This window comes from Ambystoma mexicanum, chromosome 2p (assembly GCF_040938575.1).
Source record: "Ambystoma mexicanum isolate Mex_15411 chromosome 2p, UKY_AmexF1_1, whole genome shotgun sequence".
NCBI lineage: Eukaryota > Metazoa > Chordata > Amphibia > Caudata > Ambystomatidae > Ambystoma > Ambystoma mexicanum.
The window spans coordinates 809,361,447-809,388,702 of NC_090923.1; the positions used below are offsets into that span (position 1 = coordinate 809,361,447).

At 45.1% G+C, this 27,256-nt stretch overlaps 1 protein-coding gene across 4 annotated transcripts in view; it reads left to right on the plus strand.

The window, feature by feature from the left end:
• HIPK4 (homeodomain interacting protein kinase 4) overlaps positions 1-27,256 on the plus strand; it is a 354,670-nt gene that overhangs the window by 272,247 nt on the left and 55,167 nt on the right. For 2 of the 4 annotated variants that reach the window (XR_011301716.1, XM_069643045.1), the window contains exon 2: positions 1,133-1,344. The exons of the other annotated variants lie outside the window; for them this stretch is intronic. Coding sequence is in view for 1 of the 2 variants with exons in the window: in XM_069643045.1 (XP_069499146.1) it covers positions 1,133-1,201 (69 nt within the window). In the remaining variant the exon portion in view is untranslated. Of the gene's footprint in view, positions 1-1,132; positions 1,345-27,256 lie in introns of those variants that run through there. 4 annotated transcript variants of the gene reach the window in all.

Below are 27,256 nucleotides of genomic sequence, written 5' to 3' on the forward strand. Positions count from 1 at the left end.
TTGCCTCATTGGATCTGGTTAAGAGAAAGGACGTTTTCCCAGACGGTATTTCTTTTCATATGAAATCGTGCCTGTACTGTCATGTAGGCTATGTGGTATATGGCCATCGAAATATGATCTCAATGCCATATAAACATGATATCTCTTGCCATCATAACTTTACTGTGGCTAGGAGGTGCTTGGAACCACAAGGGCGGCATTCACTTTCTGGTGTACAGTGGAAGGCAGTGACTAGGCTTGTGTAGGCTGACAGGCACACCAACCCTCACAATTGAGGTATTATCACACACCCAGCAAACCTTGCTAGCGTTAACCTTGATCATGATGGAGAATGCCCTTCTTGCTGCCATTCCGCAGAGGCCAACTTTGTTACTACTGGCTTGGGACTGCCCACTTGTGCAATTCCTTTGGTGGGGTGACTGGTCAAGAGTCGCAGCATTATAAGACACTGATGTGCCTCTTGGGCTGAGTTCAACATGTTCGGCGCATGGATAGAAGATGTAGAGGTTGACAAGCCTTGTCAATTTCATGGATGAAGGATAAAGTCCCTTTTGTTGATTTATGGATGACCTTACTAGAATGGTGTAATGAACGAGAAGTGACTATTAGGGAGTTGCATCATGCATTTGGTGCAAGCTTATAATCTATCTGGAAAACACGTGACAAAATGATGGATAGTTGTTTTAATGATTATTTTGTATGCAGGACCTTGTCTATTATTATCCGACGTGTAATGATGTAGCGCCATTTTATACTCTTCATTTTCTTGAGTTCCGGTGCCATTACTCACTAGCTTTGCCAATATGATTCAATGCCACTTTAATATACTCTCTCATGTTAAGCAGTGTACCTTGTGTGCATATGCTGGGTTTGCATTCGAATGTTAATAAACAGAGGTTAAAACAAAAATCAGTGCCCTGTTTCTTTGGCTATGCAATGCCTGCTGTTATGTTAAATGTGAACAAATACAGGGAGTCTGAGGAGTTTTTCAAGTATTGTTTTTACAAGAGATCTATAATAAAATACCGCTGATGCTTTTTCCGTCGAAATTATAAATAGTGTAAAATGTAAATGATTTATAAATAATAAAAATGATTTTAAAAGCACTTCTTTATTTTCTGTTTATTTGTAGACAAAAGCTAAATGCTACCTTGAGGAAAGCCTTGGCCTTTCACGGCTTCAGCACTGTTCGTGTCGGTAACTTGGCTGCTTTTTTAACCAGCATGCCCCACCCGTGCAACTTATTGTTTGTAATTGTTTTGAGGAGCAGTGGTGCAAGTGGAGACTAACGTGAATATTATCATATAACTTCAAAAAACTGCAATAAATACTCCATCTAATGTTCACGAGTGTGTGGTGCATCTTTTTTTTAGGTTTAATCAATAAGATCAAATAAACCTCATATCTATTAACAGTGGCGCCAATCTTGTGTATACCTTAATTGGTGAATTCGAAATGTGAGCATTAGCCAAGCATGCATGTATCTACGTATTGAATATTTATAAGGCACAAAACTAGTGAGAAGTAAGAGCGTGCTTTACAAAGCTCGGTTAGTCCAAGAAAGGGTTAAGTGGGTCTGGCTGCTAGGTGCCCAGAGTGAGTCCACTATAATAATTTGTTTTTTTATATTTACATAGGACATATTTACATACATTACTATTACCCAATAGAAATTGGTACTCATTTATCTTGACCGTGCAGGGATTTGAACCTGCGAACTGCAGATAAAACACCAATTACAGCAACAAGCGTTTAACGCGCTAAGTCATTTTACTGGCCACTAGACTGGTGGTCCAAGGTTAACAGAACTAATTGAGGAATTCCTTAAACAGCAATTTCTTACGTTATTCCCTGAACCGCTAGAGTAATGGCGCTTTGTGCCTTTCCATTGGAATATTGTTCCCAAGTCCCGGGCCATAACAGGGCAATTAGTGTAGAGTTGGGACTTAGTTTTCTGATAATTTTAAAATGTGTATTACTGGTGGAAGTTTGCAGCTAGTCATCCTAATGCTTCTCTACTAGGCTTCCAAAGTAAAATGTATCCATATGTGCAAGGTTTCTTTCCTCAGTTGGTCGAAAGAAGAAAACAACTTTTATTATGGTACACTTGTTTCTTTTATCACTGTTTTCAATTAACCACATACCCCGATTAAGTCAATTGCCAAATTTCAGATTTGTTAATCAGAAACAATCTCAACAGGTGTTTTTCTGCTCTATGGCAACATTTCTAGGAGGATTTTTATAGAGAGTTCATTTTCATTAAGGAAAAAGAACAAAGGAAAGGTAAACAAAGAGAAAAAACATTTTATAAAGGAAAGAATAAATACTAATGTTTCCAACAAAAATATTTATAAACATTCTGAATTAGATCACTTAACTTCATCCAGATAATCAAACAATACATCAGAGTGCATACATAAAATAAATACAAATCCAATAAAACAAAAAATCCATATTAAACATACTGGTAAAAAAAGTCATCCTGTCCCATTTAGGTGTTCAATATTCAATCCGCTCTGTATCAACAGCTCCAAAATTAATTAATGAATGGGGTAAAATAACCGACAGAGGAAACTTAATTTCATTCAATTAGCACATTCACAATACGTTCTCATTAAGTTGGGTGCAAATGTAAACCCAACAAGGCAATATCTTAAAATCCAATATTTAAAGTGCAGAGTCTAAGCAGAGGTGGCTCATATTCCCCAGCAATACCAACATTACAACATAACAGAAGGTCTGGGGGTATTAGATAAACAGGTTTCAGTGAGCGAGTCCCAGATCCTCCATTACAATGCCATTATTAATGATTCTCAAAAAGGCTCTTTAGCACCTGCTTAATGTTTGTACCAAGGGGCAGATCTACAAGGGGTTCGGTCATCTGTAAAAGATATATAAGAGCTGCCTTACATGGCCAAATGGCAGAATTTGTTGGAATCAATTTTAATGTGTGGGATCTAATAGCATTGTAGACTGGGCAAGATAAGAAAATGCAACACAGTCTTCACACACAATTGTAGTCTGGACACAGTTGGTCATATAGCTGAGTTTGACATCAACTCCCAGTCACAGTTTGTAATGGTATCAAATTACATCTCATTCTTATTGCCAGTATCAAAAAAAGACAGTTGGAGTCTAACGCAAGTAGTTTGCTTGCCCACTTTTTGTGCTCATAATTGTACTCTAATTCAGATTACTAAATTTAGACAGTTCTACTTAGGCAAGTTTTTCTATCAACTGTAACAACATCTTTTTATCTTAGACCGCATTGTAAGGTGTGACGAATCCCAGGATGTCGTCACTGCTTCTATGAGGGAAGCCCCTTCCCATGAGGCCAGGGAGGAGAGGCCGCTACCCGATAGCCCCCTGGGGGTGATACTCAGTGAGTGGATCACATGGGGAGGGAAACCCCCTATGGGAAGAGAGATGACACCTTGGGAGATACGTGGTGTAATTCCCCTGCATTGCAACCTCCCTCACCCTGTTACCCTGAACAAGACATAACCCCACATCCTTCCATGTATGTCTGCAGAACAGACAGTGTCACCTCCCCAAGAAATACTGGGACAAGGAAGAGCAACAATAACACAGTGAGGGGCGGAGACCTCAATACTGAGATGAGGAAGAGGCACGGATCCATGGGGCAGGTTCCGCAGAACCAAGATACGTGGACTAGATGTCACAGAATGGCTAATACCGCTCTTTCCATAAAAAGGGAAGGAGGACTGGAAAAGGAGAGAGGCCCTTTTTTAACAAATCCATTCTTCTTTTAGACAAATACTCATGTCAGAATATCCCCCAAAACCCACGCCTCACCTGCAGAACATCCGGTACAATAAATAGAATAGTGGGTGGTAGTTTCTGCATAACATATAGCGCAACATAAAAAAGCAGCCATAGGCTGGCTGAACACCAAAGTAAAAGGTCATTACACATGTGGATAATGTAACATTTGTCAACTTACTTTAAACCAATAAAAAAAAAAATGACCAAACCAAATGGACAATATTTCATGGCGTCCCTGACCAACGGCAATACAACACCGGTATGTGTAATACAATGCGTATGTCAACTCTGGTCCATAGGTAGTACAATCAGTGGAAATGTTAGTTACAAATAAAGTCCATCATGGACTAAGAGGGTTGAGCTCCCTTTCACCAATCAATGTTCTACAATGGATCTTCCAGTCTTACACTTCCATTCTTGTGACAATTGGTTACTTGGATGTAAAAGTGAAAAAAGGTAAAGCAATAAATCAGGTTCCTCATGGATGTTATGCAGCTCATTTGTAAATATGAGAGTAAATTATACAGGGGGCGAGGCATGGGCGCCTACCTTTGCACATCTGTGAAATTCAGACCACGGATGGCTATTTTTGTAATTTGTGTTATGAGGTGTTAAAGTGTTAAAACAGGCAACATATACAATGGATTCCTATGGGACCCATCTGCTTTTTGCCAGTGCTAAAAGCAGGCAGGATAATGAAGAATCCAGTGCATTTAAGCAAGCATGAAAATGACATGCCTGCATGATGCGTTCGGTTTTGCAGGCCGCGAGGTAATGCATGCCAGAAAAGGTCACCCTATTCCAATCATCCAAAAAATCCCCATTCGTTTTTTTTAAACAAAGGTATCAAATCTGGTGTAACCTTATTGCGCCAGATTATGATGCCTTTTTGCAAAAAAAAATAGTACCTATGTGTACTTTCCCTCCCCCTTTCCAATGCGGTCTTAAGTTTGGGAATATGTGCACCTATGTGGGATAATAGAATCTATGGACCATGTTAGCATCACGAATAAATCATATTAACAGGAAAGTGATTCTAAGCACTAACTCGTCCCAACTAAATTCCAGTTTGTTTCCCAGTCCTACAGCTCAGTTTATAGACCTGTCTCAGCCACGACGATGTCCCCTGGGCCATGGTTCGGTATTGCTGACCATCACTCTCATTGAGACATTAGGATAGTGATGCATTTTATCCCTAAGGATATGGGGTGCGTGTTGTTTACAGGTTGCTTCTGAGGAAGTTGGGCTTCTCTGTGAGTTTTCCTTGTCACTTGTGGTGCCTCTGCCCCAATGGTGCACTTGTCCAGACCTTTCCACTGGTGGATCGGATCCCTGCTTGCTTCCTCTGTGTCTGCGCCCCTTCACTGTGGGCATAAGTGTTACAGTAGGCAGTTGTGCTACATATTTCCCTGAGGGGAAGGTTGGATGTGCCTCATGTGTATGTCTACCCTATCCCCATCGTGGCAGCGGATTCCCTACCATGGAAATCATAGGTCTGATTCCATAAGTCTGAGATCTTGAAGGATTTCGGCCAGAAGTCTGCAGATATCAGGGAGTGTAACCCTCTTCACCAAATTGTACTATTCAAAATCCCGAAAGGGGACTGCGTGCAACTGCACAGCAGGTGTCCCAAAAAAGCTCTTTCCAGAAATGTTTATAGCTAGAGTTAGATAAGTACATTATCCTCTCCCAGAGTATTTAGGGAGAAAGTAATCCAATCTCTTTTACATTAAATATGCTGTTCTACCTTCATAAATGTGCACCTGTTAGCAATCTAATTCTGCATCAGTTTCAAGGTTGTACGCAAGATCACAATTGCACACCGGACTGAAGTACCTCTCCAAATGCCTCACAAAATACATACTGCAAATATCTTTAAGGTCGTGCTCGAAGAACAAATTGACACCTTCATTCTACAGCCTGAAAAGAGTCTGAAAGAGTATTCTATTGGTTGCAGGCCCAGAGCTATGGTACAGTCTAGATCCAAACCACAGGAAGTGCAATAAACGTTTCTGCTCAGTAAAGCCTTCCCTGGAACTGGCTAACCATCCCTATATTTTCAGTACAACTCCAGAACAGACTGCTGAACTTACTTTATAGATTAAACATGAATACATTGGTCTAGGCCTTCACAAGGAAAACCGTGGAAATAGGCTGTTATAATGTTCTATGGGCTACATATGTTGTAATGCCTGACTCCGGTTAAGGAGTGCGTAGATAGCCATGGCAACAAATGTTACCATCCATGTCAGTACAATATTGGGATACTGTGCAGCTGTGTCCGTTTGGTTCTGATGGAGATGAGTGATATAGAGGTACCTCCTCTCTGCCCAAGCCCGTTGCACCATCATGAGATGTAATGTGAAATTATGCGGATTAGTCAAGTAATGTTATATGGCATTTGTATAGCACCTAGTGCCAAAGCGCTGTCAGTGAACGACCTTGGAGGACCAAAGTCCGAAGTATGAGAATTGATAAGAGGATTTCAGAATGCATGTGGGCATTTTAGCCAGTACGAAAGTAGGTAGGGGCGGCTAAATCCCTGCTAGCGACCCATGGAGATATGGCTAGTGGATGGGTGCTGTGATAGGCTGTCAGGAGAGTATGCGATTCAAGGTGGTTGATTATGTGCTTAGCCAGACAACATTTATTTGTGTGACTCATAATGGCAGAGGTGGTGTGTGTTACGGGTTTGAGTGGTGGATTATTGCTGATGCATGGGGCTGGATGCCCATGCCCTGGGAGGGATACGGCTATCTTCCATTGAGATGGAGTGTGATACGTACCAGTGAGTCATGGTTGATATGTAGTTGCGATGAGGGAATACAGATCTTAACTGCGATCAACTGGAATCCTTCTGTGTGTGCTCAATACTGTCTAGTTGTCTCCTCGCGTGGCTCCTCGTTTCCCCCTACCTATCTGTCAGGGGGAGATAGTTTACCCATGAGGTGGACTAGGTCAGTCAAGATTCAGAAGGGAAGAGCCAGGTCTTGAGTGCCTTCTGGAAGGCTAGGTGGTCCTCAATACAGAGAATAGAGTTCCATATGATGGGAGCTTTGACAGAGAAGGAGGATCCCTCTATTATGGTCGAGTTGGTAGTTGAGATGACAAGTACTCACTGGGATCATGTTTGGTTGCAACTGTAGAAGCAAACGTATACATTCCCAACTACTTCAAGAAGGACACAACTTCATATAGTCTAATGGTGAGGGGGCATCTGTAAGTGGGAGCAGATGATATATGCACTCATTTTAGGGTATGTGCACTCAATTGGAGGCAGAGCTTCAAGGCTTAAATACTTGACTGAATGGGCCTAAGCACATACAGGACCAGCAGCCTAAATACCCCGGGAAGGGTGTAAAGAATAACCAAGCAGACCAGGCTGAGCAAGCCTAATTCCAAACCGGGTCCAAGGACTCAGATACCCCAGTAGGGGATAAGAGAAGCAACATATGGAACCAGGCTAAGCAAGCCTAAGGCCCACATGGGGTCAAGGATCTGACCTCACCAGGAGGGGATAACAGAAGCAACCAACCAAAGCAGGCCGAGCAAGCCTGAGGCCCACACAGGGCTAACAAGTTGAATAACCCAGGAGAGGTACAGAACAAACGTTATCTTTGTTGGACACATCAGCCTCCACCCATAGGGCGACTCAATCCCAGAAGAAGGGATGCAACTAGAAACTGTATGGACTACCTGATAAGGAAATTGCTGTGAACCAGAGGAGAAGTTCAGGCATTTCTTTTGTTTTGAACTGTTCTATGAAGTCGAGGAGCAGAAAGAAACATAAGAACTCTTTTGGTGGGGGTCAGAAAACCAGCCACCACTTAAGTTATCCAAGGGGAAGTAGCCCTGTCCTGCGCTGGAGCTTAACATCTTTTTGTCTTTCTTTTTATAGTGGAAGGATAGTTGGTAGATAAGGGTAGGATCCGAATGAATGTATTTGTCCAAAATCCTGATGAGCATCTTTTTTTTCATTTTGCAGTATAGAGAAACCCTCGAGAAATAGGGTTTAGAGGAGATTTCACTTATTTCTTTAATAAAAGGATAGCTTTCAAATATGTCCTTTTGTCCATTCCCTATGTCTGGCTTACCACACAAGCCTCTTCTTGCATACGCTGTCCTTCCTCCACTATCTTCTCCAACCCTCTGATCACCTTCCTTCTATGCCCTACCTTCATTACATCCTTTAACCCACTCATCATACATGTTATCAGAAGGTTGGAGGACATAGCGAAGGAAGGGCAGAGTGTGTGCTGAGAGAGTTGTAGGATGAAGTGAAGTACAGAATGTGATCAGAGGGTTTGAGGGTGTAGTGAAGGAAGTACAGAATGCGATTAGAGGTTTGGAGAATACAGTGGAGGAAGGACAGAACGTGCTCAGAGGGTTTTAGATGTAGTAAAAGAAAGAGAATGTGTTCAGATGATTGGGGGTTCTAGTGGAAGAAGGACAGCTAATGTGATCAAGGGCTGCAGTGTGTAGCAAAGGAAAGAAAGAGAATGTGTTCAGAGAGTTGGAAAGTGTAGTGAAGGAAGGACAAATAATGTGATCAGAGGTTTGAAGGATGTAGTGAAGGAAGAATAGAGTGCTTTCTGAAATAGTTGGAGAACGTTGCAAATTTAGGATAGAGAATGCTATCAAGTGGTTGGAGGTAGTGGGAAAAGGACAAGTGCTGTTATTATAGGTACAGGGAAGGTGATGCAAGAAAAGCAATGTACATGATAAAGGGAACATTTTGATAGAAAATGAATCAAGTGTGTGCAATATGTAGAATAGTCCATACGGTTGAGTAACGTTGATTGCAAGCATTAAATATTTTGCTAAAAGATTATATTATCAGTATTATGTTACATGTATACACCTTTCACACAAGGCAGCATCTTAGCAAAATTATAATACAGAAATATATATAATTTATACACGTGTCCAAATGCACAAATCATTCATGCTATTTTTCTTTGATAGATATTTCTCCCTAGAACTCTCCTCTCAATTAAGTAGGCACTGCAACATTGGTCGTTGAGTCAAATTAGAAACCTATGTCCATAGCATAGTGGGTGGGAGATATTTCTGGGAGTTGTTTGTGTTAACTCATAATGCTATGGTTGTCAGGATATAAAGCTGTGAAAATAGACATTTTATTTGCTGAGGAAAAGCAAAGATTCACAGTCCTAGTTACAGAGTAAATTGTCCAATTACAGAACATGTTCACTTAATCATTTTTAAACTCTGATTTTAATGTCTTATAGAAATATGATTTGTGTAGTGTAATATTTGTCCACTCCTCTTATTAGACATATGGAATTGGTTGCATTTTTGATCCAATTTCTTAGCTAAGGTTTTCAGTTGATATGTTATGTTAATGTTAAAGGATATGTGTACCGCGCACTATCAAGACCGGAGTGGTCCCCTGGAGCTCTGGCGGCTCTGAAACGGGAAGATGGGAAGGGCGGGGAGTGAGCTAGTGGGAGTAAGCGGGAAAAGAGCAAGCGAGCAGTGATGTGCTGTTGACGGCCTCAACACAGTTAACACCGTTCACTGGGCTTGGGGTGGTTTCCGGTCGGTAGATGTCATGTGCTGTTGTTATTAGTCTATGTGTGGTTTGTTTTGTTGTTGCAGTGTCGTGAAGTTTGTGCGGTTTGTTGTGGTATAGGGTTGTGGTTGTGTTTGGTTAGGTGTGGAGATTTACAGACTCTTCCACCTAGTACATATCTACCCCAGACCAAGTGAGTATTAACAGTCCACACTAAGGTTTCTTGTCTGCTCTCTCCGAAGCATGCTTCCTCAGTTCTTTGAGGTTAGTACGGGCTACCGTTAACGCTCATGTGGAGAGACAGATACAGAGTTGTGATGATATGTGCACGGTCAGATTCATTGCTAAATTTCCTCAGTCTAAATTGTATGATTGAGGTTTCGCCACTGCACAGCCCAGATTCATGCGAGAATGCCTGTGCTGTGCTCTGAGTTTTGGGAATTCCAGAGCAGGCAAAGCCCTGCAGGGTGCGAAGTTGCAGACAAGATAAATGGCTTCTCGGTCATTGGAAGCCTTGGTGGTGCACACAGAGCTGACATATCACTTGTACCACTGAACATGATAATAATCTTTAAAATGTGTGTTGACTTTGTGGCCCCACTGCCTGGGCTGATAATGCCTTTAGTTGCATCATTTCATGACATACTGAGGTTGCTTGGGCACTACTGGATGCTTCCTCTTGTCTCAGGCTCACAAATCCCTGATGTAAGTCTTATAATGCTTTCAGATTGTTTGCCTAGCTACCATAGTCCAATCCACTTTGCCGGGGCAAATCTATTTGGAGAGTTCTAAAATCCGACAGGTGCTATCGAGCAATACGTAGCTGACAAATTACTGGTCTTCCAGTTGTAGGGGAGGACTGGCCGCGAGGCCCTCCTCACCTGCAGCCTTCTCCCCAGGTGAGGACCATGACTCGGTGGCCGTCCCCTCATGCCACCCGGGCCCAGGTGGAGGAGGGGTCACCCGCCGACGACATTGCCCACACATATCCGTTCCCTGCATATACCAAAATTCAGTTAGGCCTAGAAGCCATCTTGTTTAGCAAACATGGCGTGAGTTCAGCACACTGTAACGAGGCCCCCACCTTTGGAGGGCCTTTCATGCATCTCCGCCGCCGCAGTAGCCCTGGTAGATCCGCTGCGAGCGCGTTCCCATGAGAAAGTCGGGTATGAGCTAACCCGAGATGTTAACACTGTAACATTTCATCGTTCACAATGGAATATTGCACCCCGCACGACCTGGTCCGCGAGGCCAGGGTGACGGGAAAAAAGCTGAAGCATCACTAGCTGAAGAAAGTAGAAAATAATTCAAGTATTGGTATTAACGAACTACCTCTGTTTAAACAGATCCTGTAAACTGTGAATGAACTATAAAGATGCAACGTTACATGATACCACCCCAGGTCTGGACTAGTGCTGCTATAACCACAGAGAAAGATGTCGACCAAATGTGTAGCCTTTATCTGTATAAGTGTTCTTACAACTTTATGTAGAAACCTGAACTCATATATGTTTTCTTAATCACCTAAAGCAGCGAGCATTAATCTCTGTAGGCCATAACCTAGAACTACCTCGTGTAACGTCTAATGTACATAAAATAATCACACCATGTAGTAAATATAATGTTAGGTAACGAAAAGGTACTCGGACCGACTGTATTAAAGAAATGTGTAACGAAATTGAAATATATATGTGTGTTTAAATAACATCAAAATAAGGCGGAACATTATAAAAGTTCTGCATTCAAAAGTTAGCAACGCACGAGGAAAAAACCTTTGTGAATACATGCAAGGCCATTCTCCCTCCCACCCTACCAAGCCTGCCAGATAAAGAAGCTAAGGCATGTGCCGCGCTCCCTTACCTCCCCCAACCAAGCTGGAGCCGCTTCAGAGAGTCAGAGGCCCCGGTACCGCACCCAAGGCCACAGCCCGCCACCTGTGTTATTTACAGCACGGTAATAAACCCACGTTTGAATCCACTGATCTACCAGCACCCTCTCGTAAATTCCACAACCCTCCCCCTAGACCACCCCAAGAAACATGACCCCGTGCAAAGACGACCCCCATCACTAGGACAAGACACAGAGACCCATTTATATAATAACTTCTAACGCCGCAGACAGACATGTACCATTCGGCTCAGGCCCCAGAGCCCAGCCCCTCGACCTAAAATACCGGTCAATAGGACACAGGTAAATCTCACCCCACCCGACCACCACCGGACCTCTCACGAGGTGCATTCCTCATGTGTTGCGTTTATTTTATAAGACAAACTACTGAGCGATTTATTGATGAACTTAGATGTCGTTTCTTGAATAACTGCAGTGTGCATGGCCTAGGGCAAACGAGTCAGGAAAGGTATTCATCTTTGTCACAGGCTGCCCCAGCATACCAACACCGCTCGGATGACCTCAAGCTGGCCTGCCAGGCCCAACCCAACCCACGAGGCTGACCAGTGACGTCCTCACGCCAAGACCAACCATGCTGCAGCAACACCTATAGTTAGTCGACGCCACCCAATCCCAATTAACTTGTGCCCCCTATAGTGTGTAGGTTCTGATGACGTTTTTTGTATTAGAAATACGCCTGTCTTTGCTATTGTCGGACAGAGCGCTCTCGGAGGTTGCAGAGTTCTTTGCATGCCCTAATCTTTGGATAAACTCCTACTTACGCTCACCCGCACTCTGTCTTGGTCTTATTCCCACTACGGGAGAGTCCCTTATTGTCTCTCATTGCGGGGAGGATCGTGCTGAAATTGGGGGCGCTTCCTTTCAGTGGTGACCCCGATAGCGTGATATCTCCAAATTATTTTTCCTAACTCCTTTTTAACGACCCCCTTGTAGCACGAGAATCTCCGGTCGAGAAGGGATACGCACGGTGAGCCGGCTCCGGGAGGCTGCCCGCCAACGGCGACTGGCACAATAAGAAGTGCGCACTCAATGAGAAAGGGTACGGGATCCCGATTGGAAAAAAATCCCCTTTGAGTGCCGCTCGCCGGAGCCAGGGGCTGACCGTTGAGTTACCGGTGACACCGCCTGGACGGACCCAGTTTCGGAGACTATCGGTTCAAGACGGGCACGTGAGTACTGAGTGCGAGCGATCGTAAAGGGGAAGGGAGGGGAAATTGTGAACAGAGGAACGGGGACAGGTAGAGGAGAAGAATAACGGGGGTCTACTAAAGACGGGTCTTGAAACTTTCTTTATCTTTTCTTTGCATATGGCCATTAGGAGTAAGAAATAAGTGAAGTGGTAGAAGTGACGGAAACCTAGCTCCGAAAGGGGGTGGAAGGCGGCGCCGCATAGTGCTATCTAAACTAGTACTGGGAATATATGAAGAAGTAAGAAATAAGTTATTGGTGTCTGGCAAAAGGAGACACCGGGAATATTTTTTAGTGATTGCTACTCTCTCTATTTCTTTTTTCCATTCCATGGGGCAGGGGGAGAAAGCGAAAAGGGTATACGGTAAATATACTTGTAGAAGAACTATAAAATAGGGAGCACATTTTTAGGAGTGGGGATTAAGTAGTAGCACGTACAGACGTGAACATAGTAACCTTAGCAGGAAAACAGGGACAGCTGGCCAGGGAGGAAAGGGAGGAAAAAAGACGAGGTGTGAGTGGAAAAGCATTGTGAAGGGTGCGCGCACCGTGTGAGTGTTGGAGACGAACGGTTGACCGCGAGGTGGCGCCAGAGAGTGTTGACCAAAACTGGTATTTGATCAGTTGCGAGTGAAATCCCATGAGAGTGTATGGGAATGGGAAGGAGATGAGCTATGGTAAGTGAGAAAGGACTTGCGCAGTGAATAAAATTGGGTGATAATTTTTGAGACGTCCGCTCTTGTCTGTGCCATACAGGTATACATACACATATCTACACCTAACTAAAAGTAAAAAAGGTGGACACGACTGTGTTAGAGATTTAGAATATGGGGGCCGAAACTCCCCTGTCACATATTTGTAAAAGCTTACCGGGATACGCTGAACGAATAAATAAATATCACGATCAATGGGTGACAGAATTGAAAGGGGAGGGTCTGCCCCAGATTTGGCCCGAGGGAGGGTCTTTTGACAAAAGCGTTCTTGATATGGTACGAGCATGCATCAGCCTCAAGTATAAGGGGAAGCAATGGCAAAATAGGAAGGAGATATTAGACCTCTGGAGATTGTTTGAGGAAGTACCACCACCCAAAGCTCCGGCACCAAATAGTGATCTCCCTCCCACCACAGATAATCCACTGATGATTCCAAGAGAGGAAAAGGAACAGCTAAGTACGGAACAACCTACGGAGGTGATTAGTTTGTACCCGATATTACCTAAACCAGCCCCCGCAGCAGGATATAGCGACCCTACTTATGTGCCTCCCCCCACAACTAGTACACTACAAAGACCAACAGCCCCCCCGCCATACGAAAGCACCAGAGAGCGCGCCCAGGGAAGCACACAGAGGGTGGATATAGAGAAGCTAACAAGTGACTTAGAGTCAAGGCTTACTGTGGCAAGGGATGAACTCTCAAGAATAAAAGACATATGTGAGCGCACGGCGTGCACCCCTATACAATCAGGACGCACGTCTAGAGCGTCGAGCGAAAGTAGACACATTGAGGAAGGATGGAAAAAGGGAGAAATACTGTTCAGAATTGAGGAAGAGCCGACACGAATAATAGAGATAGGAGCAGTAGAAGGGAGCATTGGTGATGTATCACGAGAGAGAGGGATCAGAGAGGACTTGTTATGTGATGTCAGAGGAGGATTGGATGAGAGTGATAGGTTGAGTATGGCAGTAGGGGGGGAAAGCGAGGAGGTGGACGGTGCATGTTCGCTAGGGACTATAGACGACGAATGGATGGGACGACTAAGAAATAGGGTGGGGAAGATGGCGTCGTTGGAGTCCGCAGCGACTAAGGAAAGGGAGGGTGCAACCGCAAAAGGGAAGCTACAACTTCCATTGATACACAGAGGGGGGGGAAGACCAAACTATATACCATGGGCTCAGATGGATAAGGCTAATTTAATGAAATTATTGCCCCAGCTGTCAGGAGGGGCGAGCAAGTGGATATATGCATTTGAGAAACATACCGCCGGCATACCGTTGGCAGTAGGCGATGTGAAAAGCCTACTAGTAACAGCAGTAGGAGATCAAGCGGACAGAGTATGGGCTAAGGCTGGTTTCCCGGCAGTGACGTTGGACTGTGATCGCCATGATGGGGCTTCCTTTAATACAGTACGAGCAAGGGTGTGGGACGCACTGAGGGAGACATTCCCAGATACCCCTGACTTACAGTCAGTGATGCAATGTACAATGAATGACGGGGAGGATGCTATGGATTACATTCTCCGGGTGCAGGAGATGTGGAGAGCGGAAACGGGCACGCCCTGGCACCAATCCACATCTCTATTCTATTTTATCATTAAGAGAGGGCTCCCAAAAGAGGTGCAGAAGGCACTCGATAAAATAGCGGGCGTTGAGGCAAAGGGGTGGCCAGAGATCCAAAGTATAATAGTGCACCATTGCAAAAGGATCAAAGAGAGAGAGAAGGAAGTAGCACAGAAAAGGTTGGCAGACGAGGCAAAGTTGGTACAATCAAAACTGGTGAAGGTTGCAGCAGCGGTAGCAGGGCTCCCACTCATGAGGGAGGGAGACGAAGGAGAGGAGGGGCAAATAGCAATACAAGGAAGAATAGCAGCAAATTGGGCAGGACAAGGACAACGACAGTGGACTGAGCAGGAGCAGAACGGAGGTCCAACGTGGCAAGAGTGGGCCCCAAGAGGGGGAAGAGGTGGGTACAGGGGCCGAAGAGGAGGACAAGGGTATGGAGGAATGGGAGGAAATGGGTGGCAGGGTCCCAGAGGTCCACAGGGGAGCTGCTGGAATTGTGGGAGATGGGGGCACTACTCAAGAGAGTGCAGGAGCAGACAAAACAACGGGTTCCAGGAGGTAGAACAGTACGGTCACCCCCACCCAGGAAGCCCCTATGGCCTCCCCATGGGACAATACCAACAACCAGAAAATGTAGGACAAAGAAGTAACGCACAACTACACGGACATCAGTACAGAACACAAAATCATCCACAGAATAATGACAATGTGCAATACACGCCAGGTAACACTTTCGCCACAGTAGCTAACGGAGCTCCTGCTCCCGCACCTTACAGCGGGGTGTCAGTAGTTTCGGGGAACATTTTCGATCAAGGGGGGGCAATGAGACACCCCGCATAGGACAGCCCACAGAGAGCACTTGCGTGTCCAGTACTATCTACGACCCACAATGCATCAGAGGAACCATTGATAGGAGCGCAGATAGGAGACAAGCAGTTCATATTCATGGTGGATTCGGGAGCGGAGAAATCATGCATTAGAGAGGGCCGGTTCCCGTTATCTAATAGAACGTTAGAGACGCAGGGGTTCTCTGGGGCTGTAATTGAAGTTCCTTACACAGAGGCATTGGATGTGACAGTGGGGGGTAAAACAGTGAAAGCACCCTTACTGTACTATGAACACTCTCCCATTAATTTGCTGGGGAGAGATCTCTTAAGCAAACTAAATATGACAATATCATTCACAGGGAGCGGTATCGTATGTTCGACGCCAGGCATATGCCCCCTCCGCATATTAGCAGTAATACACGGCCACACAATCATGCAAGAGATCAGAGGGTTACCAAGAAACGAGGAGATGTTTGTTGAGGGCATGAGAACGTTGGCTCTCATAGTACCAGAACTAAAAAGGATGGATTGGAGGATTCCAGCCGAGTTCCTCTTCCGCCCCATAGCAAGCCCCGACACTGCTCCCGGGTCAGTGCTATCGTTGGATTTACACGCAGTACACGTGTCAGCAAACAGAATATGTGTGATTGGCGTTGACATGGAAGGATGTGAGTGGCGGACAGTACTGTGTATAAATGCAAATATCCCACTGAGGGAGCTCTCGGACGAGGAGCTATTTTCTGACACTGAGACAGATGGCGAAATAGTGATGGAACTGGCAATGCCGTGTGACATTGTAGTTACAGCCAGAAAAACTCAAGTTGAATTAATGGCAGTAGTAGAAGCACCACATGCCTTTTTTGATGACGACATGAGGTTAGTACCCACTAACGTATGGACAAATGGCCCCCATGATGTGGGGTTATTACACGAGGTTCAGCCTGTGGTAATAAAACTGAAACCGGGAGCAATTCTACCCCGGGTAAAACAATATCCATTGTCACGCGAAGCAGAAGAAGGGATCAGAGAGACAATAGATGCACTGCTAGCACAAGGAATAATAGTGCCCTCAAACTCCCCATGCAACACATGCATTTACCCGATTAAAAAGGCGAAGGGGGGTTCATGGAGGATGATACAAGATTTACGCCCACTCAATGATGTGATTCAGAAGGAGTTCCCTTTAGTCCCGAACCCGGCGACAATACTGTGCAACATTCCGAAAACGGCATCCCACTTCACAGTCATTGACTTAAAAAATGCATTTTTCTCGATTCCCTTAGCAGAGGAGAGCAGGTACTTAACAGCGTTTACACTAGGGGGGAGGAGGTTCGAACACTGCAGACTACCACAAGGATATTGCGAGAGCCCAAGCATATTCAACAGGGTACTACATGAAGATCTGGGGAATTTGTCTGTAGAAAGCACAGTGATTAAATATGTTGATGATTTATTGATTTGTGCACAAACTGAGGAAGAGTGCAGAAAGGACTCAATAACACTCCTGACATTATTGGCCAATAAAGGGTACAAGGTGGACAAGGGGAAGTTACAATACTGTCTAACAGAGGTCCTATACTTGGGACAGCTGATATCAAAGGATGGCAAGCGGATCATACCAGACAGGGCACAGGCGATTAGAGCAGTGGGGGAACCCAAAACAGTAAAAGAGATGCAGAAATTTCTGGGTATGTGCAACTATTGCCGAGCATGGATATTGGATTATGCAGCATACACAAGGCCCTTGTTACAGGCTCTAAAAGAGGCACAGCAGGACAACAAACACATAGAATGGACAGGAGAGATGAACACAGCATTTAACTCACTAAAGGAACTGATATCAAGTGCTCCAGTACTGGCAAACCCAGATTATGGGCACGAATTCTTCCTATTTTCACACTGCAAAGGAACACTGATGACGGCAGTACTGACACAAAAGACATCGTTAGGGCACAAACCACTGGCTTACTATAGTGGCACCCTAGACGCAGTTATGCAAGGTCATTTCGCGTGCGAGCAATCCCTAGCTGCAGCCGCGTTCGCAATTGAGAAAAGTGCCACAATAGTGATGGGCTGTCCTGTGACACTGTTTGTGGAACACTCACTATTTGCAATATTAGAGCGATCAAAGAGCACATTGACGACACAACGAGCCACAGCATATGAAATAATACTGTCCAGCGCAAACATCCATATAGTAAGATGTAAAACAGTGAACCCGGCCACATTCATCACAGAGGCGTGCACCATAGAGGACATGCAGAACCACAATTGCGCTACATACACAGGTGACGAAGGTCAGGATCAAGTGATTTCTGAGAATGCCCTGAACGAGGGAGAGGTGTATTTCGTGGACGGGTCAGCATCAATAGACATGGAGACAGGAGAGAAACATGTGGGTATGGCAGTTGTACGATTAGAAGAAGATGAATACGAGACACTAGTGCAACACCGCCTCCCATCACACTATTCAGCCCAAGCAGCAGAACTAATAGCGCTAATAGAAGCCTTGCATGCCGCCAAGGGGTGCGCAGTGACAATATATACCGACTCAGCATACATGACAACAACAGTACACGGCGGGTTGGCACGGTGGGGGCGGAGAGGGTTTCGACGAGCAGATGGAACACCAGTTCAACATGCAGAATTATTGAAAGAACTGATTGAGGCCCTGCAAGAGCCCACGGCAGTGGCCATCGTAAAATGCCAAGCCCACACCACAAATACAGATTTTATATCTTTGGGGAACGCAGCAGCAGACGCCGCTGCCAAAGAAGCTTCGTATTTACAGAAAGGTGCAGTAGGAGAGTACATGTTGCACCACACAGCAAGCCAAGAGGTCCCCACAGGGTACAACATGATGCCCACACAGGAAATAATAGAGCTGCAAGAGGGAGCTAGTGCAGAAGAAAAATTGCTGTGGACTAAGAGGGGATGCAGCAAATCGCCGACTGATTTATTGTGGCGACAAAAAAGTTCAGGAAAAGCGGTAATGCCAGTTAAATTGTTAGAAATAGCATTTCAACAACTACACTTTCCTGCACATAACGCAAAGCAACACATAATGGCGGACATACAAGAAGATTGGTTTGCACCTTGCCTCCATGAACACATCACAAGGCTGGCTTTAGAATGCACGACATGTCAGATTTACAACTCCGGTATGACATTGCGCACACTGAGAGGAACGATACCAAAACCAAATGGTCCATTTAGGGAGCTCCACATTGATTATGTAGACATGGGAGAAAGATGTAACGGGGCTCGCTACATGATTGTGGTTGTATGTCCATTTTCGAGGTGGGTGGAGGCAGGCCCCTGTGCGCGCCCAGACGCGAAGGGCGCCGCGAAGTTCCTAGTGCGGGAAGTATTCCCGCGCTGGGGGATTTGCGACGTTATTCGCTCAGACAACGGCACACATTTTGTTAATGAACTATTCAAGGAAGTGACTACGCTATTGGGAATAAAGCACAAATTATGTTCGATTTATCATCCTCAAAGTAATGGCGTAGTGGAAAAGATGAACGGTCTGTTAAAAAGCAGATTGTCAAAACTGTGTTTTTCCCTTAAAAAGACCTGGATGTACTGCCTGCCTTTGGCCCTGTTTGAGTTACGAAATCAGCCAAGTAAAGACCACCATTTGTCCCCGCATGAGATCGTCACGGGAAGGAGAATGCACACAGCGCATTCGCCTCTCCGTGAACGTTCTGATGCACACAGAAGTGCAGCGTTATTGGGAGAGGAGTTCACAGAGTATTTGAAAAAACTGACACGGGCAGCGCGCGTAATTGCAAAGCAACTAGCCCCCCCCTCTACAAGAGAGGAGGGGAACACAACAGAAACAGAGACACTGCCTGAAAACCCATTACAACTAATGCCTGGTGACCTCATATATGTCAGAAGTTTTGTGCGAAGGTGGAATGCGCCACGTTTCCATGGCCCTTACGAGGTAGTGTTTTGCACACCCACAGCAGTAAAGGTGAAGGGCCTACGATACTGGGTACATTTGACAGACGTACGCAGAGCCTATAGCGCCGTGGAAGGTGAGGTACAGGACGAGGCACAGGCAACTGCGGACAATGAAGTGGTGCAGAATGAATGATGGGAATTTTGTGTGCATTAAGTGATGAACATTGACCGCGACTGGCGCACGACAAGTGTACTGAAATAAATATGTGTATATATATATATATAATTTTTTACAACTTTTGAAGGTTTTTGTAGGTTTTTTTTTTGTTTTAGAAAAGTTTTTTCTCTCAACTTTCCTCTTCATATGTGAAATAATGTACGGATAATAATGATTGCAAAGCTACCTTGTCTGTGGACACACCCCCTCCCTCACCCACTCCCATACTTTGTCGAAAAAAAAAAAAAAAAAAAAAAAAAATGTCACAACGTTATAAATGTTTACATGCTTGTACTTAATGCACTTTTATGTTTCAAACAGGATTTACTATGGCATCGAATGGGCAGCCTGCAACTAATAGATTTGTTAGGTTTAGAGAAATGTTAGTAGATAGATTGACATATTCATACGAATGTGGTTTATCAATGTGTGTTATTGTGTTCTTCATCTCAATGTTTTGCCTAGTGACATATTGGGTCATAGCGTTCATCTCTACCGAGATGAACGAGGGGGGAGGGGGGAGTAACATCACCCTTGCCCCTGGCACGAATTCAATTACAAGTATGAATATCAAAGAAGGTGATTTTTTGGTCTGGGATGGATCACGTCTTGTTTGGGGTTACTACACTGCACCACCCACTGCTGCCCCGTTACAATCAAGAGATAAAGATATGAAAAATGACACAATGGTCCTACCTGAAATATATAACAGCCCCACTACCCTTCCCGCCCCGATACAGAACAGCGATTTGTTGTTTATTGAGGAAAATGGAAAAGTAATTACGATGACAGAACACAAGTTCATATATGAGGAATTGGAAAAGGGGGGAGGGAATGAGAAAGGGGGGCCTATTCTTTCACCTATCGAAACTAAAAGGTATAGGAGGGGGGAGAGAAGTAGGCGAAGAAGAGAGACAAGCAGGAAGGGGTATGATGAGTATTATGGGTTAGGATTAGATAAGATGGAAGACCCACGACACCCCCACCAAGCAAATAAATGGTATGCAGATATGAGTACAACAGCTAAACAGACAACCAATGAAAGCTGCTATGTCTGTTCACTCATCCCCCATGCATCAGGTACGCCCAAAGTGTTGTTGCCAAGAGAATTGCCCATTGTGGATGCCCAATGTCTCCTTCATCTCACACTGTGTAGAATAAAGAACACCTTTCAAGCACACGATGTCTCTTTCAAAATGATACAGGACAACAAAACGTGCTATTCAAAAGCGTCTGGAGTGGTCTGTCTTAAAGAACCTTTCTTTGCAATACAAGGGACGCTGTTTTCCGAAAACAAATGGAAAGATGAAGAAGTACTGTGCAAAGCGGAAGCACTGAGAGGTGTCCAACCAGACAAGCTGCGGTGGATGGAAAAAACGTGCTTACCAATATGGAAAGAACACATCTCTAAACTAACATGGGTAACAGCGATGGAGAAACCCTTCAAGCTACAAAGTGAAATACAAAACGAACTATGTTTCAAGGGAGAAGGAAAAGTGGCAATGGGAGCGAACAAAAACTGTAACAAAACTCTTACCATCCCAGACATGAAAAAAGGAACAGCAGCACTAATGGACACATACTGGGTATGCGGGAATCAGGCTTACTTGCACCTTCCCCAGGCATGGAGTGGCAGCTGCTCAATGGCCACTTTGCATTCGGCCTTAATGGTGATTCCAGAAAGTCACGTCGACGAAAATAAGAGGACGCAAGGAAACGTGAACAAGGATGCGACGTCTCCCACTGCAGAAGCGCACCTCTATGTCCTGTCCTCCGGAGGGAAAGAAGAGGAGCTATCACGGAACAAGCGAGCATCAAACTACATATCACAAGCATCATCCGATTTATTGGCACAAATCCCAGACAGGTATCGCCTGTTTAGCTCCGTGGAAACATTTTTTGCCTCACTAGTTTCAAGTGTCCAAGCAAGAGCAAATGCAAAATGGCTCCAGATCACACGGTGGGAACTGATTCAGCTGGCCAATGACACTGAAGAGGGGTTCAACATAATAAAGGTGGAACTACGAGCTCTGCGACTAATGACCATGCAGAACAGGTATGTTCTGGACCTGCTAACAGCGATCGATGGAGGTGTTTGCCGAAAAATAGGAAGTGCGTGCTGCACGTTCGTACCTTCTGGAGACGCAGAAAATGGGTCCCTGTCCCACGTCATTGAAGCAGTACATAACCTGGGAGAGAAGATGAAGCTGGAAGGTGGGGCTAAAGATAGCTCATGGTTCGACAATATCTTCTCCTGGGTTCCCTCATGGCTTGGACTGGCGATGAAGTTCTTGATACCAGTTGTGGTGGTCCTCCTCGTGGTGTTCTGCCTATGCCAGGTGGGCCTCCGATGTTGTGCTAATGCAGTCCCTAACGGTGCGATGATGATGGTGACAATGGGCAACTCTGGTGGTACAATTAAGGCGACACAAGAGGCACATGTACAGACAGGAACAGATAACACTCCCAGATACCAGTTAGTGCCTATGTGCCGTGATAAGTACATAGTAGATAAACTATGGCACACCACTATCAAAGAGCCCCGAGATGTGGAACTGGAATGGTATGAGGAGGTCTGGGTAGACTTGGAAGGGACTGGTGACTGTATATATTTAACCTGTACCCCAGATGAGTATGCTAGAAGAGGTGAGAGCTTGAGGGGGGTATGCAGAGCCTGGATGCCTAGAAAAGGAACACCTGCATGGGATGACGCAGTGATGGAGGAGCAAGAATGTAGAAGATTAGAAGAGCTAAAGAATTCGTTACTTTAGTAACGAAAGGGGGGAAATGTAGGGGAGGACTGGCCGCGAGGCCCTCCTCACCTGCAGCCTTCTCCCCAGGTGAGGATCATGACTCGGTGGCCGTCCCCTCATGCCACCCGGGCCCAGGTGGAGGAGGGGTCACCCGCCGACGACATTGCCCACACATATCCGTTCCCTGCATATACCAAAATTCAGTTAGGCCTAGAAGCCATCTTGTTTAGCAAACATGGCGTGAGTTCAGCACACTCTAACGAGGCCCCCACCTTTGGAGGGCCTTTCATGCATCTCCGCCGCCGCAGTAGCCCTGGTAGATCCGCTGCGAGCGCGTTCCCATGAGAAAGTCGGGTATGAGCTAACCCGAGATGTTAACACTGTAACATTTCATCGTTCACAATGGAATATTGCACCCCGCACGACCTGGTCCGCGAGGCCAGGGTGACGGGAAAAAAGCTGAAGCATCACTAGCTGAAGAAAGTAGAAAATAATTCAAGTATTGGTATTAACGAACTACCTCTGTTTAAACAGATCCTGTAAACTGTGAATGAACTATAAAGATGCAACGTTACATGATACCACCCCAGGTCTGGACTAGTGCTGCTATAACCACAGAGAAAGATGTCGACCAAATGTGTAGCCTTTATCTGTATAAGTGTTCTTACAACTTTATGTAGAAACCTGAACTCATATATGTTTTCTTAATCACCTAAAGCAGCGAGCATTAATCTCTGTAGGCCATAACCTAGAACTACCTCGTGTAACGTCTAATGTACATAAAATAATCACACCATGTAGTAAATATAATGTTAGGTAACGAAAAGGTACTCGGACCGACTGTATTAAAGAAATGTGTAACGAAATTGAAATATATATGTGTGTTTAAATAACATCAAAATAAGGCGGAACATTATAAAAGTTCTGCATTCAAAAGTTAGCAACGCACGAGGAAAAAACCTTTGTGAATACATGCAAGGCCATTCTCCCTCCCACCCTACCAAGCCTGCCAGATAAAGAAGCTAAGGCATGTGCCGCGCTCCCTCACCTCCCCCAACCAAGCTGGAGCCGCTTCAGAGAGTCAGAGGCCCCGGTACCGCACCCAAGGCCACAGCCCGCCACCTGTGTTATTTACAGCACGGTAATAAACCCACGTTTGAATCCACTGATCTACCAGCACCCTCTCGTAAATTCCACAACCCTCCCCCTAGACCACCCCAAGAAACATGACCCCGTGCAAAGACGACCCCCATCACTAGGACAAGACACAGAGACCCATTTATATAATAACTTCTAACGCGGCAGACAGACATGTACCATTCGGCTCAGGCCCCAGAGCCCAGCCCCTCGACCTAAAATACCGGTCAATAGGACACAGGTAAATCTCACCCCACCCGACCACCACCGGACCTCTCACGAGGTGCATTCCTCATGTGTTGCGTTTATTTTATAAGACAAACTACTGAGCGATTTATTGATGAACTTAGATGTCGTTTCTTGAATAACTGCAGTGTGCATGGCCTAGGGCAAACGAGTCAGGAAAGGTATTCATCTTTGTCACAGGCTGCCCCAGCATACCAACACCGCTCGGATGACCTCAAGCTGGCCTGCCAGGCCCAACCCAACCCACGAGGCTGACCAGTGACGTCCTCACGCCAAGACCAACCACGCTGCAGCAACACCTATAGTTAGTCGACGCCACCCAATCCCAATTAACTTGTGCCCCCTATAGTGTGTAGGTTCTGATGACGTTTTTTGTATTAGAAATACGCCTGTCTTTGCTATTGTCGGACAGAGCGCTCTCGGAGGTTGCAGAGTTCTTTGCATGCCCTAATCTTTGGATAAACTCCTACTTACGCTCACCCGCACTCTGTCTTGGTCTTATTCCCACTACGGGAGAGTCCCTTATTGTCTCTCATTGCGGGGAGGATCGTGCTGAAATTGGGGGCGCTTCCTTTCACAGTCCCCCCACACTGTGCCTGACTGCCATTTGGTAAAAGACAACCCATTGGCAGCAGGGGGCAGAGAGAGGTGGTGGTCTATTAGATCATTAGAACAAGAAACTAAAGAAGACAAAACGACATAGCCAACCACAATCAAGGTTAGTGTTCTGGTTTGCCAACAGTTCTCCAGGGCATGAAACAATCCCATACCACAGAATGAACATTAAAGCAGTTGCCAAAACAGTTCAATTTTTGACATACACAGTTGGTAAATTAAAAAGGAGGGCAACAGTGGTAAATGCCTGGTATGACAAGGACTGTATTAGGGCAAAGAAAGCTATGACTTTATGTACAAGATCTGGTGCAGTCCCTGATAAGTATAGGCTTCGGGGTTTTAGAGTAGAATATAAGGCCCTACTATCCAAGAAAATGAAATTGGTATTTAAAATCATGGTGGAATCATGGTGGAAAGCTTTGCACATGGCTTTAGCCAAGGGAGATAGTGCTTGTTTCTCGAGGTTAGTAACATCAAGTGAGCTGGATGGTGACCAGGTTTTACAATGTTGCATCCCCGCGGATGTGTGATGGGGGCATTTCTCCAGACTGTATACAAGCGTGGAAACACCAGCAGGGACTCTTCCTGAACAAAACATGGATAGATTGATCCCCCACCCCCCCACTTGGAAATGGCAAATTTCGATAGATAAGGTAGATACTGCTGTAAGTTCACAAATGTCAGGTAAAGCGTCTTGCCCCGATTTGATACCTGTGGACTTTTAAAAACACAAAATATTGATATCTGCCCCTATTCTATCTAAGGTTTTTAATGCTGTAATTCGTTCTGGAGAAATCCCAAAGACCTTGAGAGGTGCAACTACAGTCCCCATACATAAGAAAGGGGGGACAGATCACCCAGAGAATTATCACCTGATCTCACTACTAGACATTGTCGGGAAAATATTTGGAAAGTTTATCGTGACCAAATTACAAAGCTGGGCAGATGAAGCTGGGGCAATTACTGAAGCACAGGCTGACTTCCATGCCAGAAGAGGCACCGTGGATCACTGCTTCCTTCTGTTCATATTAATTCAAAAATACGTAATCCTGGTAAAGACTAAACTGTATGCTATTTTCCTGGATTTGAAAATAGCTTTTGACACAAATTCAAGAAATATTCTGTGGTGGCTGTTAATTGAACGTAATGCACCTGTGCCATTAGTTGAATCTATCAAAATGCTGTATTTAGAAACCCAGGCATCCGTGCATTATGGATTAGCGGGGGGAACAATAAAGGCCATTTGCTTTGAATAAAGGGGTGCGTAAAGGCTGTGTCTTGGCACCCCTCTTTTTAAAAAATGTGTATACAGGGCATAGTAGATGCACTGGAAGAGGGTGCTCTCGACCCCCCCAGAATTGCGGCCAGGAGATGGCCAACCCTTTTTTACGCAGATGATATGGTAATCCTGGAGGGGCTAGAGACATCACTGGCTATTTTTAAGACCAAGAGCATTGAGCTCGGATTGGAATTGAATGTGGAAAAAAACAAAGTTATGATCTTTATACCTCCTTTTGCGAAGAGCACCCCCTTGTGAATAGTAATAGATGATACAAAGTTGGAAAAAGTCTCATTTTCTGACTACTTGGGGATTAGGTTCCACGAACCGGGGATGGTCCGAACAACTTGTAAAGGCTAAGATTAGCCTGGGGGAATATATTATTTTTTCTCTAGCCACGGCAGTGGGGCAATTTTGCCGGCTATGGATTTATATGATAAAAAAGCTTTGCCAGCAGCTCTTTATGGGTTGGAATTATGGGATTGTATCAATTTGGCCTCACTCACCTCACTCACCTGTACTGAGAATACATTTATGAAAAAATGACTTCTGTTGCCTAAAAATGCCCCCATTTTGCTGGCACTGATGGACATTATCCTATAGCCAACCAGATTGCCCTTAAACAGGGCTATACTGGGTTAGACTTTGGACTTCGTCAGGGCTGGCAATGTGTCGAGGGGCTTTGAATCATTTTTTGCTCTTGCATGGTGCAAAAAGCTGTCGTTCGTTGGGCAAAGTATAATATTTGTTGTATATGTTGGACGCAGTGTCTCTCTGGGACAATCCCTTGGACTGTAAGAAGACCTCAAAAGCAGATCTTAAAGTAAATGCTAAGAGGAAATCTATGGAAAAGCAGGAAATACAAAGGGCTTCTTTGAAGAATGGCCCAGAGTTCCTGCGCAGCGATAGGATGGGAAATTCAAAGAGCCTTCTGGACGAAATTCACCCACCCTATAACCGTTCTTTGTATGTACGAATGAGGCTAGGGATATTGCACACTGCATGGTATACACGTTTGTGGTCAATCTCAAGATGCGGTTTACGCCCATTGTGTGGATCTGCCAATGAAACATTAAAACACTATGGGGGTAATTCATAGAATAAATGTGCGCTGAAATTTGTGGTGCAAGCTGGCGGAAGCGTGAAAAAGCTAGCGCACACGTGCGAATCGCACGCATGCAATTCATGCCAAATCCGTGCTTACCTTACACGTCACTTCGACTTTCCAAATGCGTGCACGACAGGAACGGGGAAAGCGCACAACTTCTCACGCACACACCTAAAAAGGGGGTGGAAAGGGGAACAACGCGTAAAAATGTAGGCGTAATGTGGGAAGTATCGCTGGGAAACGCATGCAACGCCCACACGCTAGTGAACAACACGTATTCATGGAGTCGAATAGGGAAAAACCACGCAAGTCAAAACACACGCGCATGCACAAATACGTCCGCTGCACGAAAGCAGGCGGAAGCACCCCCGCGCAGCATAAAAGTGTGCGCAAACAAGAAACAAGCATATACAGCTACGATGAATGTCACATTCCTCGGAGCAGTAATCGTGGGACACCGCAGGAGGAGGA